This window comes from Alosa alosa, chromosome 5 (genome assembly GCF_017589495.1).
Source record: "Alosa alosa isolate M-15738 ecotype Scorff River chromosome 5, AALO_Geno_1.1, whole genome shotgun sequence".
Taxonomy (NCBI): Eukaryota; Metazoa; Chordata; class Actinopteri; order Clupeiformes; family Clupeidae; genus Alosa; species Alosa alosa.
Window position 1 is genome coordinate 7,522,172 of NC_063193.1, and position 17,459 is coordinate 7,539,630.

The 17,459-nt window shown below is 43.2% G+C and overlaps 1 protein-coding gene across 1 annotated transcript; it reads right to left on the bottom strand.

Moving 5' to 3' along the window:
- Positions 1-1,165: 1,165 nt before the first annotated feature.
- Positions 1,166-16,698, bottom strand: si:dkey-98f17.5 (uncharacterized protein LOC569123 homolog). The gene is made up of 12 exons (XM_048243348.1): positions 16,382-16,698; positions 14,505-14,616; positions 13,458-13,551; positions 11,888-11,942; positions 8,958-9,098; positions 8,471-8,631; positions 7,821-7,919; positions 4,893-5,038; positions 4,253-4,424; positions 3,111-3,223; positions 2,921-3,009; positions 1,166-2,754 (listed from the first exon to the last, which is right to left on the bottom strand). Exons 1-11 carry the CDS (start codon positions 16,494-16,496, stop codon positions 2,955-2,957), a joined length of 1,263 nt encoding a protein of 420 aa, XP_048099305.1. The 5' UTR covers positions 16,497-16,698; the 3' UTR covers positions 1,166-2,754; positions 2,921-2,954.
- Between the last annotated feature and the right edge of the window lie 761 nt (positions 16,699-17,459).

Sequence of the window (17,459 nt, forward strand, 5' to 3'; positions counted from 1 at the left end):
ACACTGCGCTGTACATACTCATCTGCTTAAGGACTTCACACTCCACAATGAGCCATACATGAATTTGGAGCTAGATATTGGTACGGTCCTGATTTTCTCACATTTGTGTGCCGGCAGAGCAGAGCAATACGACTAAGTGTGGAGGCATTGCTTGTGCATGATGTAACTACCTGTACACTTTTTTGTTTATATAAGGGTCGGATAAGGGTATTTTTTTGTACATGCCACTTGTGTATAGCTGTAACCTAATTGCATTGCATCGTAACTGGACCATACAATTTCTACTGACCTTTTGAGATTTTGTTTTCTCTTTTCTTTCGTTTTTTGTTTCTTACTTGTCAGACCTAGGCCCATTTGTGTTTATCAGCCTAGTGGACTGTGCAGAAAGTAAGGGCCCGATGCATTCAGTTTCACATGCACAACTTTCATACAGCCAAGTGACTTGCATAGATGCCATAATGTCCTCCTAATTCTAGATGCCAATTGAATGCCCCCCACCCTTCCCCCACAAAATAGCATGGGAGCCACACAAGTGGTAATATTGCTAGCATAATGTTCCTTCATGGAATACAATGTACCTCTTGCTAATGGTAACCTTTGTTGCCTTGCTAGTAAATTGCACAAAAAAAAACAGAATACTCAAAGATACATTCTTATCAATAATAATGTTAGTGTGATAGAATTACATAGGCTTGCACTTCTTTAATTGATTGTTTTCTAGATGGTATGCAATAATGCCTGAATGCTATTTTTGGTAGATGATGCCTCCTATGGACACTCTTTGGTACTAACTCAGGGAGCTGAGGTTTGTGGCCTGGTCATATCGGGATTGGTCCTATTGCAAAACAAAATAAATTTGTTGCTTCTATTTTCTACCAGACATCTGGTCACTACATTTGCAACAGTCTGTTTGGATTTCTTTACTTTTAAGAGCAAATATGAATTGTTATAGGTATGAATGACTTTTTACTAGAACAGTGTGCTGTGTTACAAACATTACTTTTTAGGTGGAGTTATGCTTAAAAACTATTTAAAAAAAACTATTTAACAGCCTAATTTGTCTAATTACAGCTAATGGATTCAAAGGTGCATTTTACTTACTGTAAAAGGGACATTATAGTAATACATGCACAACGCATTCAGTTATCACAGGTGAAGGAACACATAATTTGAAATATTTATTTACTATTCCATTAACAAGTAGTCCATACACAAAACAATTACATAGCAGTCTGACATTAACATAGCCTTTGACAAAGCGACAACACCAGATCAGTCAGTTGTGGAAGACATGTTGGCAAACACCTACAGAAATCACATTATATTGTATAAAATACATCTGAATCATAATCAAAAATACACATTTGTACCTTTCAAGAAATTATAAACGTTCTGAAATCACTGAGGGCTTCATAAAATCAGCAACAGCACCAATACAAAGATCAAATGAGATGTCTGAGTAATTGTGCAGAGAAACAAGAGTGTTAAATAAACATTCACAGGAGTTTGATTTGGAAACTTCAGGTAATTTCTTTTTAAAAACAGTATCCCAAAAGAACCCCAGGAACCCCTTAAGCTTGAAGTAAAGTGAAAGAACGATAAACAAAGTGTAGGCCTACATGGCATAGAGGAGCAGGTTTAAAACGGCATAAAACACTCACAGAAAAGAACTGGGATGCTGTATGAGGTCAAGACATATGTACTTCAACAGAAAATGGAGTAAAAATGAACAGATATTGAAACTTTAAAATGGAGGATACTTGACAACTAACACTGATATTATTATTATATTTCTACTGATAGCACGAGTTTCATCAGCATTTATGATTCAGACATAACAAGATTTGAATAGCATTTAGAATAGCAGAAAGTTACCAATATGCATAATTTATTTGGACAGATTATTTTAATTTTGATCAGTCTATCCTGGATAAGGATGGGAACTGATAACGTTTATAGTCCTTAGGCCTATATGACTGTAAAGAAAATGCTTGTTACCAAAACGGCAGTAATGCTTTCACACACACAGACACCTACACACACTCAAAAATGCACACAGACACACACACACACACACACACACACACACACACACAATCAAATAAAACAAACAACAAAAGAGACCATGAATGCACCTCAACTAGAAAAAAGGCAGTTAAAGGTTATTGAGGGAGAAAAAAATAAAAAATTGCAGCTTCATCTTATGTAAACAGTCCTGTGCGCACTTTCAGATTTAAATACATAAAAAAACATACAGAATCTCAGAAAATGGCAGATTCTAAAACTCAAACTCTGTGAGGTCCTATTGTATGTACAATCATATTTGCTTATTCATTCACATTATGCAAAGAAAGGCACTGGGGGGGGGCGGGGTTAGAGCCAGATCTAGTCTCTGGCTTGGGTGAGGGACTTAAACCTATGGAGTGACCACAACCTCATAGATTAAATATAAATATAAATATAGTATAGGTAGAGAATTAAGAGTGTGTTATGTGAGGAGGGATAATTCCCATGTGGTTTTGGCTTAATGACAGTACACAGTACATGTCACGTATGTGGATACTGCATTGGCTGAGATAATTGTTTGTTTTCTGCATACTTCAAGTCCTCTGAACTTTTTGCTTGCTGGTTTGTTTTTGGAGTGTGAAATGCCCACCGATAAATTGCCACATCAATGACCACACACACTGAAGCTTAAGATCAGAAGTCATATTCCGCAGCACACTCTTGGAGGAACTCCTCGTACAGTCTCTGCTGTTTTGTGTATGAGAGAGAGAGAGAGAGAGAGAGAGAGAGAGAGAGAGAGAGAGAGAGAGAGAGAGAGAGAGAGAATGTTAATTCACATGAAAAATTAAATTAACATGTCATATCATATAACTCAGTTTTACAGCTTTAATTTCCCCTTCCAGTTTTCTCTTACCTTTTTGGCTTTGACTATCTCTCGGACAAACTCACTATACTCTGCCAGGGTCTTCTTCTCCTTTTTTGGTGAGGGTCTTGCTCCCCTGGCTAAAGAGCACAGGTCAGCAATCAATCACACGCAAAATGTCATCAGGGCTCGCTGCATGTTTAAGCAGAAGGTGGCCTCATCTCTGACTATTTTTACTTACCGGCCAAAATACTTGGCAAGGAATAGGAGGAAGTAGCTGAATACTCCAAGTAAGATTACAAATAATATTTGCCCATCCTCTGGTATCCAGTCCCACAATAGAGCCATGATTCCCTGTGGAGAGACAGATAGAGCCATGTTGACACCAAACATTGACTTTACGAGCAGAGAACAGGTGTGTTCAAAATGTGAAGCAGTGATGATCTAAAGTAACATCAATCTGGGTTTCCATTCAACTTCTTAATGCGCATGTTGACGATTCAAATAAGAAATTCGGACTGGAAACACTTGAAATTGGGATTTAATCTAATGCAAATTAGAAGTCCATCGGCTAGAGGGAGGTGGATATGCTCTCAATTTGTAGTGAGTATAATGAGACTAAGGTTGATGGAAATGAGTTTATTTGCATACATTTGCATCCAATGAATTCTTACGTGTTACCTTACCTATCTTATGCTTATCCAACAGCTGTTCACAACTCCTCCCTTAGTTAAAGAGACAGCAGATGGAATTGCATGCACAAGTACCTTTTTTTTAGCCAAATGTTCATAAATGCACTTACAAAATGCTAACAAGCTGATTGAAAACCCAGCTACTAAGACTCCTCGACACTGGACACTGTTCCTCGCAACTCTGGCATTGCTTCCAACATTCCAAACATAGAACACATAGAGTGGCTGTTGGGGGGGGGGGGGGGGTTGAATGCTGGGTAAACACTAATGTTGTGTTCCAGACACATTTTTAGCCCATAAGTTACCCGTAACTTCAAGTCACGACTCGCGACTTAGTAGGCAAAGGCATAACAAGTCATGACAAACCCATCTGCGGCTGTTGTTTATGTGTGTGTGACGTCAAAAACGGTAACTACGAGTACAACGATCTGGTACGAGTTCACGGGTAGTATGTTACGGGTTTGACTGCCATGCCAGGCCACTTTCACGGGTAGAAGACTGTGAAAACACAGGTTACGGGTTGCCTGGAATGACCCATAACATCCTACCACAATGACACAACATCCGGCAGCTGTTGGGTATTGCATTCTATTGGCATTAGCTGACATTTGTTTGTTGGGGTGACGCACAGTGAAGTAGCCTACGGTCAGCGACTCAACATCGGGAGTGAAGAACACAGGAAGTGACATACTGTCGAGAGGAAGAGGGCGGTCGCAAACCCCTCTCCCACCAGGCTGTCCAGCTCCTCCCTGGTGAAGGTGTTGACCACGAAGCTGAGGATGAAGAGGGCGGGCAGCAGGAGACCCATCAGACCGCACATGAAGGAGTGGAACCTGGAGCTGTTGTTGTACCTCACGTTCTCTCTGCAGCGGCAGCACAAACATGCGGTGTTGAGCGTCCGTGTGGAGGGACAAATCAAAAAGATACAACTCATATACAGTAAAAACTTTCACTGAGGGGTGAAATTTAGCATCTGCTGCTGCTTGGCAACTTGAGAACATTATTAATTATATGCAGGCTATGGCCTTTATACGGGCCACACAAAGTGACTAACAATCAATACATGAGCAGTAAGGCAGAAAATTGCTTGGCTGTAATTGATGGAAAAGAGCGAGTAGAATAAAGTTTGCTAAACTACAGTCATCTGGGACGCAAGCATTTTATTTTAGTCAAAGTACAAAGGGAAGGATCTTCAGTGCAATTTCATATTAAAGCTGACAGCTGTGAGAGCAGGCAGCAAGACCAGCACACTAGACAGTAAGTATTGACGTTACCAGCCAAAGCTGAGTCAGGTGATTGCAGGTAAACATGTGACTCTGCGCCTACTGCACCTGTCCTCTGCCAGTTTGTTGGTGATTGTACTGCATATGAGGTCGCAGTCCTTCTCGAGCTGGTCAAGGGTCTTCTGGACAGCTTGGTTGATGGTCTTCTCTATGGTCTGACACACCTCATCAATCTGATTGATGCACCTGCTCGGCTGAAAGGAAAAAAAAACAGGGGAGAGCGCAGAGCTTAGCGACCTGCTTATACACAGTAGCTCACACTGTTCTATGCGTCAGTCTGCTGGAAAGGCAGGGTATCAACAAAGTGCATCATTTAAATTCAATTTGGTTTCTCAAAGAGCCGCTGCATGGAATATTAGATTACATCTGCTCTGCAAATGAACAGCAATGTGAAGCTTGTGAATATGAGTAGGAATCCTCCTCAGGCACTCAGGACTAGTTTCCTTTGCTTGGGAGACTCACTCGTCAGATGGGTTTCAGATGGGCTTCACCAAAACACATTCATTTTAAAACACATATGTTACTAACTTTGTTTGTTTGTTCTTAATTTCAAAGGGAAATGATTTAAAACTGACAATGATGATCAAGAGATCAAGAGGGCTGTGTGCAAGTAGGTTACCTCCCCTGACATATTTCTCTACATATTTTAACCATGTGCTCTAGCTGTTTGTAGTTGAAGTTCTTCAAACAATATCTGATCGAAATAATATTTTAGATTTGATGATCTAAAATGTCAAAATATTTCATAAACCACACGATGATTCTTATCTGTGCAAAAGTTTGGAAATGCAGACACATAAAAGAGGCCAGCAAATGCTTGTCAATAAACACAGACACTAGATATACCGAGGCAAAACTGAAATCTCAAGCATTCTTCAAGTAACGGGCAACCTTGGGACATTTCCACTGTTTTATCGTCTTTTGCATAATATGCTTTCTTTGCTTGTTGTGAACACAATGTCAATATGAAAAAACAAAAAGACAACTTGTCTTTTCTAAAAGAAAAAAAAAAAAAAAAAAAAACGAAACAACAACGGAAAGCTGGGTTGTCCCTCAACCTGACCCAGCACTGCAGGATGGTCCAAGGATTAGCCATGCCTGCATGTGTCACTGATGGACGCAGCCAATCACCACCCCTTGTCTGAATCCAGCAGCCTGCAGGTGCAGTGCGTCTCTGGATGCCCGCTTGTACCGACTGATTCATCCTAAACCTGAAACACAAAACCGCTAATACTCCCCTCCAAACCCTGTACTGTCTATATACAGACACATGTATTATTAAATGCAGGCCACCAGTGGGGTGTTGAGTGATATATCTGGTAAAAACAGAATCACACATGCAGTATATGTGTCTTTCAAAATAACATTGACATGTTATGGAATAATTGTTAGCTAGAGAAGAATCAATTAGATAATTGCTTATTTAGACTATGCCCTTATTCAGAATAAGGCAATCAGGAAATACTGTTTACATGGCAGCGTCTTATTTGGAATACTGTCTTAATCGGGTTAATATTAATGTCCATGTAAACATACTCATTGACCCCATTGAATCAGATTTGAAGAAGTCAGTGAATACCAGGGGTCAGGCCTGACACACAAGCCTACATTTTGAAGGTGTCTGGTGCTGAGCCCCTGCACATACTTAGCAGGCGCCAGTCATTTTTGCACATATCCTCACTACACTTTTCTTGTTCTTAATTTAAAGTAAAACACATTTTCACTGCAAAGAACATACTAATAGGGATGTAACGGTATGAAAATTAAACATCACGCTTATAGTGACCAAAATTATCAGGGTTTTCGGTATTATCGCGGTATAAAAAGACGCAGAGTGGCTACATAATACAGTACACGTTTTACGGTGAAAATGTTCCGCCTTTTAAAGTCAGGTGTAACCTAATCCGAATCGAAGTTAAATCCATCAATTAGACAACAGAATCAGTAGGGTACCATTTTTTTTCATTGTGTCAAAAGCAGGCTTGGATGAAGCTGGGAAGGATTAAACACACGGTGTCCACACCGTGGTAATCAACTGCTATAATTATGATATTTGAAATGAAAACGGTAATTGTTATCGTCAACATTTTTATCGCGGTTTACCATTATACCGGTAATCATTACATCCCTACATACTAATAAGACAGGAAATTGCAAACAGAGTTTTCTTTTTTTCTGTCAGTAGGTTGAAGCTACGTCAGCCACTTGTCAGATGGCAGAATGAGGTAGTCATAAACCCAATAACAGAATATAGCATAGTCTGACCATTTCATGGCTATAATGTTTAACGTGTTTGGTTCACCTTGACGTACACAAGGCTTCATTTAATTTTACTTTATTAAGATTTATATGACTTCAATTGCCAATGTTAGTTAGATAGGCTGATCTATGTTCATAAATGTACATTTCCCTTCAATTCGGAAGTTTCAGAGGTACTTGAAAAGTGGAGCAAATCACTAGGAAACTACAGGGGAGCTACAAGGAAATGACTTCAGTTGAGACAACCCCGCTACATAACAAATCCTAATTTAACCACTGAATGTCAGGGATTTTATCAATTCAGTGTGACTATTTGCTAAGATATAATGTGGTCAAATGATGTTTGTGCTCTAAATGTAGTGTACAGTTCTTTAGTTAAAGTACTTCAGTTACAGTTACAGAAATAGGCTACTTCTCATGGCTTGTTCACCCTGTACACAATGAAAATGCTTTTGTTGTGGAGGCAAAGGACTATCAACAGGCAAAAACTATCTCCAAAGTGCTCTATTTACTGACAAGGTAATGTTTCACGATTCTCGCAAGATGTCTTCGGGTCGACTTGATTGCTGGTTCTCTCGGTAGCAACCCGCTATGGCCATGCTTTATGGCTATGCTCGGTGAACGATTCCCTTATTACAAGTTACATGTGTAAACCGATGGCTGTTACTATTGACAGAGGGCTGTAGACAGAGCAGGTATTTCCTGTTGCTGGCTCACCTTCTGGGGATTGGGGATAAAGATGGTGGGCATCTCAAAGCCACACTTATTGAGTCCCGGGCGGCGACACAGCTCCTGAACGATCTGCATCATCACTCTCTGTGGAAAGACAAAGATGGATAAACCGAGGAATGATAGATATGCTGGCTGACAGATGAACAGACGCATGCATGTTTGGATGATACAGTAGGATGATAAAATGGAATACAACTTTGGGGTTCAGACTAACAATGGATTCTTGTGAGTAAAGCTTATGTTCTACTTAAAAAGGTACACATGCAACTACTCATAGTTTAGTTTGAAGTGTCAATGCACATTGCTTTCCTTGAAAGCTGGATTCCCATGACTTTCATAAAACAAGCATTAACTGTTGTATTGTGTTACTGTAGTTACTGTGTATTGTAGTTACTGTAATGGAATCTGATTTCATGCACATTACACGTTATATATTGCTACTCATTATGGATAAATAACTGGAGTGTATATTAGTCGAGCTGAGGCTGAATATAGCTTAATACAAATAAGTCCTGATAGGGCTAAATGAGCAAAGATAAGAAAATTGAGTGGATGTTGTCATTAAAATGCTTTTAACAAATAAAACTGTCATGCATTATGATTATAACAAGCATGAGAAGGAGAGGACTGCGCACCTGTCTGTCCGTCTCTTTGCCGGCCTCGTCCGCCTTGCTAAGGTAAAAGCGCAGCTTGTCTGCGGACGTCTCACTCAGCTTCTCCACGATGTTGAGCGTTCGCTTGCACAGCGCCTGCCCCATGGGATCAAAAAACACGAAGATCAAGTCCGCCTGTTGCCCTGGTTGTGAAACACACACACACACACACACACACACACACACACACACACACACACACACACACACACACCCTTAATAGCTCAGACCACTGCACCAAACCAAACTCTACATGATAAATTGCAGACCTACTTCTTGGGACAGTTGAAAATCTTTTTTTTACATTAGGGGTATCACTTTACTGAATCTTCACCCTAATTATTTTATTAGAGGAGCATATAAAATGGATACCAAATGTGTACTGTATAAAAGATTAAAAATATGTAATTTTTTAATAAATATATAAAATATAAGTCAAACTAAGTTGAAACTTTAAGCAGTCTCTTACCAAACGATGTGATGGCATTGTTGACGTCGAAAGGATAGATCATGTCTCCGTCCACCAGGCCGGGAGTGTCCACGAAAGTGACCAGACTAAACTTCTTCTGCTTGGAGGTGGAGATTTCGGCCGAGAGGTAATCCGTGACACCTAAAATACAGAACTAGGTCCATACATAAAGGTGCTCCCTCATAAGGCTGCAAAGCACTGACTGATTAATCACTTATTAAGCAGAGGAATTGATGCAGTCTTCTCCACCAGCATCTGCCTTGTGCATACCAGTCCCGATTGGGCTGATCACTGCACTTGAGGAAGTCCGTAATCAATGCAACGATCTTTAATTGCACAACACAATCATTGTTTCACAAGAAACACCTTACGGGACACATACACACACAGAATCGGTCGTTGTGAAAAGGCTGTTGGTTCGAGTCTCCTTCCTAAAAGCTGCAACCCCAAGACTTCTCCCGAGTCCCTCATGCCTCAGCAGACGTCCACTGCTCCTCGCGCAAAACCCCCGTCGAACGTTGTCCGTTGTCATGGTCACCCACAACAGCTCTTCAACTGGCAGCTTTAGGACGGACACACATAAAGCTAGCCAGTGAAGAACGACTGTGAAGCAACGCACTGCAAACTTACCCCCCGACTTCTAAACCAATCCCCAGCCATTCAAAACAGGCTGTGGACAAGCGGTCAACTGAAAACACTAAGCAAAGTGTTTCCACCCCAACCCCCCCAAAACCCTCCCATCAAACGGCAACAAGGGTCTTCTGTAGGTGGTGCTGCTGGTGGTGGTGGGGGTCTCGGGAGCACCGGGGGTGGGCATGCGGGAAGATGAGGTGACACTGCAACTCTTTCATCACACGGAGGCAGGTGTTCAAAGACCCGGCACAAACTGATTCCTTGTGCTTTCATGCACTCCGATCTCATTGGCATTCACGCCGCGCCACTCTCCAACGACACATCTCCCATGCCAGTCCATCAATCTCTCTTCCCGTGACCGCCGTCTGACATCCTAGCCGTCGCTATCAGGTACGCAGCATGCACACCAATGCAACAGACCAGCCTGCAAAACACTGACAGCCAAAAACAAACCCAACCATTCTGACTTAGCGCAAGGCCGCGTTTATATTGCAAACCCTTGCAAAGGGTTTGACCGGCACAGCTTGTCCACTGTAGACATGGGGTGTGGGGATCTGACCAGGGTCAGTTTTGTTCCCCCTGCAGCTTATTCCAGTGCGTATTAAAATAGCCTGCCAGATAGATTTAGCCAGACAGGACGGAAAGCCAGTGCATGCTAAACCGTGTGCGTGGGATTCTATGATCGCCACCAAGCCAGTAAGCCATCTGAAAGGTGAAAAGGTAATTAAGAGCGATCCTCGTCCCTCTATGGCACTGACTGCCCCGGCTTGGGTGACTGGAGATGAGTGGCGGGGGTGTATCCAGTGCCCCGTGGAAAAGGCCAAGGGCCAGCCGACGAGACGGGCAGCATCTCCCAAATCAGGACGGGAGTCATGGAGTGATGGTGCCTTGGCTTGACGGATCCTGGACGCAACCCTGAACTTCGGCCCGGCCACACCCTGAAACTATGCGTCATCCATAGTGTCCCATGCACCAGCGCAAGAGGGTGTGCTCGCCCACCCACGCATGCACGCACGCAACGCACGCACGCACGCACGCACGCAACGCACGCACGCAATGCACGCTTGTCGCATCGCCAAGCCTCCTGCCAGAAACACGCCCCAACAATCCATCAGTTGCAGGAGAATCGAGAGCACCCGTTTGCCGGCAACCCAAAATAACCAGTGACGACGGCATCAAATGCGCTTCATATAGCGGGTCATTTGAAACCGAAGATAGTGATGAGTCACCCTCAGGCAGAGACAAGAGAGACGTGCAGCTAGGTGTGTATGTATGTGTGTGTGTGTGTGTGTGTGTGTGTGTGTGTGTGTGTGTGTGTGTGGGGGGCAGAGAGTGAGAGAATGTACCTGCGTGGACGAGTATGCGTGTGTGTCTGTGTGTGTATCAATATCCGAGACATCTCCTGTCCTGCCCTTTCCGTCCATGTTGCTGCAGCAGTGGCGCGGAGGTCTTTAAGACGGCCTCCTCTAATGGATGTGACATTTCTGCCGACGGAGCTTCGCTCGCTCTCTCTCCACCCCGACTGAACTGCACTGCTGTCAATGGGAGCATGACTCACTCCCTCACTGCGCCGAGACAATCCATACGCACGGCATATCAGCCTACACATCAACCCGACGCACACACGCCACGACTGCAGCTTTGGCCACACACACAGTCGGACTCGGACGGTCTCACACCCGCCGTGACGCAGACACACCTTGCGCGCCGCAGCCGGCCCAGATGCGGCGCAGCGCCCGCGGCCCTGACCTTCTTGGCTATGACGGGCGTGTCACCACCACCCATCTGCTCTTGGAGTCCCAGGGTGCCTATGCAACCGAACCCTCTCAATGCCGCGGACACAACATAAACCAGGACAGGGAAAGGCAGTGCGGTGCTACTGTTAAGCAATATGAGCGCAATTGTATACCACAGGCTGTGACTCAGAGATATTCGTCATGACAAACACCTCAACATCAAGCTGAAGCACAGGGGACTATGACAAACACACAAATCTTTATTTGGAATCATCTAAGCAGATATAGGGATATGGATATTGTGCTCTGAACGAAGGTCCCTCTCTGAAGCATATTTCCACATAACGTGAAAATCTCGTTTTTTACGTTTATGCACACATCCAAAAAACTGTCTATGTTAAATCATTTGCCTCCATGCAAAGTACAAGATAGCCAGCTGAGCAAGGCACTGAGAAAGCCACCTCGGAATCTACAAGTGCCCCACAGAGAGACACACAGAGAGCCTGGGAACCAAGGACTAGCCCTGAAACCATGTCCCAAAATGATCACATGAATCCCTACCTTTAAACTCCAGCAGGGGTCGGAAATGGGGGTAGAGGTGTAGCGTTGCATTGCCCTGTAAGGAGAAAGAAGAAAGAGACGCATGAGAGACAAGCCCAAAAGCTTCACGCAAACAGAAAATAACAGAGAGGGAGAGAGGACAAAAAGGATTATGAGCAACGTAGAGAGAGAAATTGCTAACAGCCGATAAGACAAGCAGGCCCTAATAAATGGAGCGTCTGCTCTGTCTCTCCATCTCTCTCTCACTCTGCTCCTCTCCCTCTCTCCTGTAGTCGAAGCGACACTCTCTCTCTCCCTGCCAGGGGCTTTTCTGCGGCTCACAGTTCCGCCAGGCGTCGACTCTAAGCCCTTCCTGTATATAGCAGATAATCCGTCGACTCCAGGTCCTTCCCTCTAATTCATCTTCATCTTCATTCACCTTCTAAGACAGACAGAGATTGAGACAGAGGGATGAATAGAGAGAAGGAGAAAGAAAAAGAGAGAGAGAGAGAGAGAGAGAGAGAGAGAGAGGAAGAAGGGGAGAGTTTGAAGCTGCGGAGATGCGAGTCCTCGTGTTGTTTGAGCACCAGCCCCTGTGTTCTCTGAGAGAGAGAGAGAGAGAGAGAGAGAGAGAGAGAGAGAGAGAGAGAGAGAGAGAGAGGAAGAAGGGGAGAGTTTGAAGCTGCGGAGATGCGAGTCCTCGTGTTGTTTGAGCACCAGCCCCTGTGTTCTCTGAGAGAGAGAGAGAGAGAGAGAGAGAGAGAGAGAGAGAGAGAGAGAGAGAGAGAGAGAGAGAGAGAGAGAGAGAGAGAGAGAGAGCAGCAGCAGCAGCAGCATCCTCCTGATGGAGCTCCGCTCTCCAGCCTCGCTCAAGCCCACACTCAGGCTCTCAGTCGACGGCTACTCACACCCTCAGAATCAGCACTAGCGCTGGTGCTCACTCGCACGTGCGCGCGCACACATGCTCATGCTCACACACACACACACACACACACACACACACACACTCTCTCTCTCACAATCACACACACACACACACACACTCTCTCTCTCTCTCTCTCTCACACACAATCACACTTCTGTCTTTCTGCCACTACTATGCCTAATATATAATACATACTGGAGCAACACCATCATTTGTTCTGCTATTCTGTCTCTCTTACTTCCCCATAAAAAACCTAAAACCTTAAAAAACCTGTAAAGTTACATGCGCTCTTGACAAGCAATGCCTGCATAACCTCTGCAGTTACCAATATATATAAAAAGTGTCCTTAAGGGGTGATGCTGCAGTAAGCTTAAGACCTGCTTTGGGCATGGCCGTTCACGTTTGAACTAGTTGCTTGCCGTTTCACTTGCCACAACAGCATTACTTGTCGACTGCACTTCATGTAATGACTAGAACAATGCAAGCCTGTCCTCCTGAATATTTTATGGAGATGATTTGTGGTTGTAAAACCACATTCCATTCAGCTAGTCACGTTTATAGTGCTATGATTAGCATACAAGGTGTATAACACAGACCCATGTGTAAAACTGACTTGAAACATCGACAATCATACATGGTGGTACAAACCCTCAATCAAACTCTTACCGTTAAAGACTCTCTTTTTCGTCCACTTGTTATAAAGGTAAACCCTTGCGTTTCAATAGCCACTCCTGTTTTCTGAATGTGCTCCTCCACATACCTAGAACATGAAGAATTTCAAAAGGTAAGGTACGGCCTTGTGCATGCTCTAGGTGTTCAGTCTGTAAAACACACACACACACGCACACTGATTTGCATTCAGACATACATTTTATCACTGGGGAAATCACAGTCTGATGAGTAATCACCCTGCATCGATTCTGAAGCTCCTCCAGCAGGAAAAACCCAGACATGGCAGATTCCAAGCCACGCAGCAATCTGCATGCAGCAGGGAACTGCCACAGACTTGCAGCTTTCCACTAACATCTTTATGAGCACTCATAGTATCCATGAATACTCAACTGACTCACAACACATTCACTCTAGATATGTCTTCTTGATGGTCTACTAGACTTTGTTATACATACATATACACACTGTCTACTAGCAAGTCACTAAACAGAATGAAACAACAAAAAATAACGGCTCCATTACTAGCAACAAAGTGAATAGAAGGTTAAATCATACAGCACATCACTACATTACCATATTATTTACTCTTCAAGCATGGGGTGTTCCTCGGGAATCATGCTGTTGCTAAACTGTTGATGGTAAAAGAGGACCACTAGCCCAATGGGGTCATTACACCCCAAGTTCTGAAATTCCCCAATATAGTAACAGATCCACTACCACGTGCAAATGATCCCTAAGCTTTCTTCTACTACTGAAATGTGGTGACAAGCCTAGTCATGGGTCTTCCCTATGGCTTGCTGCGATGTACACTGTGGGGGCAGTGGTAGCATGGTGTCTAAGGAGCTGGGCTAGCGTGCAGTAGCCAGAAAAGTTGCGGGTTCAGTTCCTGGCTACCACGGTTGTGCCCTTCAGAAAAGCACTTAACCCCGAGTTGCTCTGGGGAGAATAACCCTTGTGAATTGACATAATTGTGTTAGTCACTTTGGATAAAAAGTGCCTGCAACTAAATGCAACTGAAGACATTCTCTAGAGGGTTATTACCAGTTGATAAAGGAACTCTTTCCTGCCGAATGGTTCCCCATTATCATCACTATGATTTTCTTCCGTGGAGGCAGCAGCAAGAGACCCAGACCAGTCGCAATTTTCACCAGCCCTGTAGAAACACCACCACATATCATCAATATATCCATACACAGACACACACACACACACACACAAACACACACACACACAAAGGTGACCATATCACACCAGAAACCAAATAAATGCTGATACTGTGTTGCAAGGCTATATGAAAAGCATCTCAAATACCTTTCAACATAATTGTCTATTGTTTCATGTATGTCAATACAAAACAGTTAGATTCTAGGTGTTTGAAATGTGTTCCACCAATAGGTACACCATGTGACTTTGATTATTGAAACAGAACTGTGAAACAACTTGGCATATTGAAACAGAACTGTGAAACAACTTGGATTATTGAAATAGAACTGTGAAACAACTTGGATTATTGAAATAGAATTGTGAAACAACTTGCAGAATCAGTTTTCAGTTGTTTCAGGATTCCTATCTGTCCATCTGTGAGCCATGCTGCTTCACTTGACCAGGTACGACACAACAGTGGGTCGGGTCAGTCAGTGTCCCACGCAAGCTGACTTAGACGGTAAGAGTTTCCGTCTACCACTTCACTATCTGATTAAGACACTATACTTAGAGAGCAGACAGTCAGGACTCCATTACAGTGGTGGCATTAGTGGTGCTTAAGGGAAATGTCCTTCCACTTAGACCAAGGTGATCCAATGAACTACAAATAACAAGCTAATCTGTCACAATGCCCTATTCTTTAAGCAAGTAGTAGCCTAGCTCCACTCAACATGTGCTTAAGAGGATACGGTTAGTTAACCTGCTGCATTACACAAAACAAAACATCCACCATTACAATTAACACATCAAGGGTGGTAATTGTTATGCTGTACAAAAACGAATTATGCAGCCTTGATACAGCCACTTGAATACTGTACATCACTTTAACACTGTGCTTTCACAGGGTTCGAGTCGAGATATGAGTGTAAGTGAATATTGGGTCTTTGAAGAGTGGTACAGTTTGAAAACTTTGGATTAGTTTAAAACTGACTGTTTTAGCACACCATCATCTGAAACTAAGTGGGGACTTCTGGGACACATGTCAGAAGACAATGAACTCTGATTTACAAAAAAAGGTTTGCCTCACCAAATGAGGGTATTCCTTAAGTGTTTGAAATCCCTATGCAAAAAAAGCAACATCTGTTTAGTATAAGATAAATCTTGTTTGGTTGCAGTCTAAGGCTAGGCCTAATCCTGACTGAGGCTTCATCAGACCGGTTGGTAAACAGCTGTGGGATTTGTTGGATAAACTGAGAGGATGACATCATGAAACTTTGCTGTCGCACAAATGACATTGGGCGGGTAGGCTACATAAAAGCAACTGAATGGAGAGGTACAGCATTCAGACGCAGAAAACAAGTCTTAATCTTGATGATAAGAAGCAACTTTGGAAAGTGACACAAGACACAGAAAGTTGGTCTTGTAGGCCTATGCTTGTTTCCTCCATTAGAACCTTTGAACATGGCTACCACCTATAGCCTACGTTATCTCTTAGCCTATTATTCAATGAATATGGCTGTTTCAGAACTAATGCACAAGGTGTTGTTATGAATAAACCTGCCAATCACAACAGTAACGTTACTTCTGGGTACAGTAGCATTAGCCAGTGAAACCGGTTACAATATTTGTTTCCACACACGTTTACAGTAAATGGGTATCGTATATAACCTTACTCTAACTTCTTCGTTGTGGAGCTCGCTACTTTGTTGCATAACAGACCACGGTTCTGTGTAGCCTGGGCCAATCGTGTTAGAAATATAGCAATAAGTCTTTACCGTTGTCGTTGTCGATATACAAATTGTGACATTGTTTCAAAATTCGTTCGCTTGGTGTAGTTATAGCCGATTCCAATGGGTTCGCGACCGAGCGGGGCTTTCTACCGCCCGACATGTTGAGAGGTTAACGGAATCACTCGTTTTCACGTCAGATAAAGGGGGGCCGTTAAAAGTGTTGCACCACATTTGTCACAGAGGCATTTCTTGCCTCCATGTGGCCACCACTTGAAACTACACTATTTGGATGTGTGTAGGTCTACCAACCATATAGAAAGCTAGATACCGCATTGACTGTCGAGTTCTAGGTGCCATCAGAGAAATTGTCTAAGTGGCATCGTAAACGCGGCCGCCATATTGGTGGGGGGAGCACCTTTATTGTCTATGGGCAACATTTGCAGGCAATCACCTGTCTGATTTCCAGTCAGAGTCACGTGCTCCTCCATTGGCCTCCAGTGCTGCCAGTGGGCTACTCCAGTGATTGCTGCCCCCACCAAAATAACGTCGCTATTTACGTACGTTCTGGAGCCCAATGCGGTATCTAGGCCTATCTATGCCGGTCTCGCCCTAACATTTCCACTTGATCCGATGGCCCTCTCTCTCCAGTCTCATTCATGGCTGTTTGTTTTGGTTTTTAAGAAGCCTAAGTAGCCTATAGGTCTTTCCAGCAGCTTAACCTGACTGACTTGCATAGATAGTAGGGGGGCCTATGTGTAATTTGGGGGCTTGTGGGATTCGCATGTTAATTTTTGGAGAGTATTATATCTTTGTTCTAGGGGTTCTTAAGAGTAAAAAAAAACATGTCTCCTTTTCTTTGAAGGTTTTGAAGGACCCAAATCAAAGGTCAAATTTGGTGTTTTGTCCATAAACCTCACATTGCTGGGATTATAGCATAGGGTTTGGTGCCAAAAAGCAAAGATATTCTACAAGGTAGTGTGCAAAAATAGACCACATAAACAATACAACATTATAAAACATTTTTAGGCTGATGATTGATCTCTTTAACAAGACATTGTGCCTAAAATGCTCAAAATTGTCCGCTTAAAAAATAATACTTCAATATCAATACTATCAATTCATG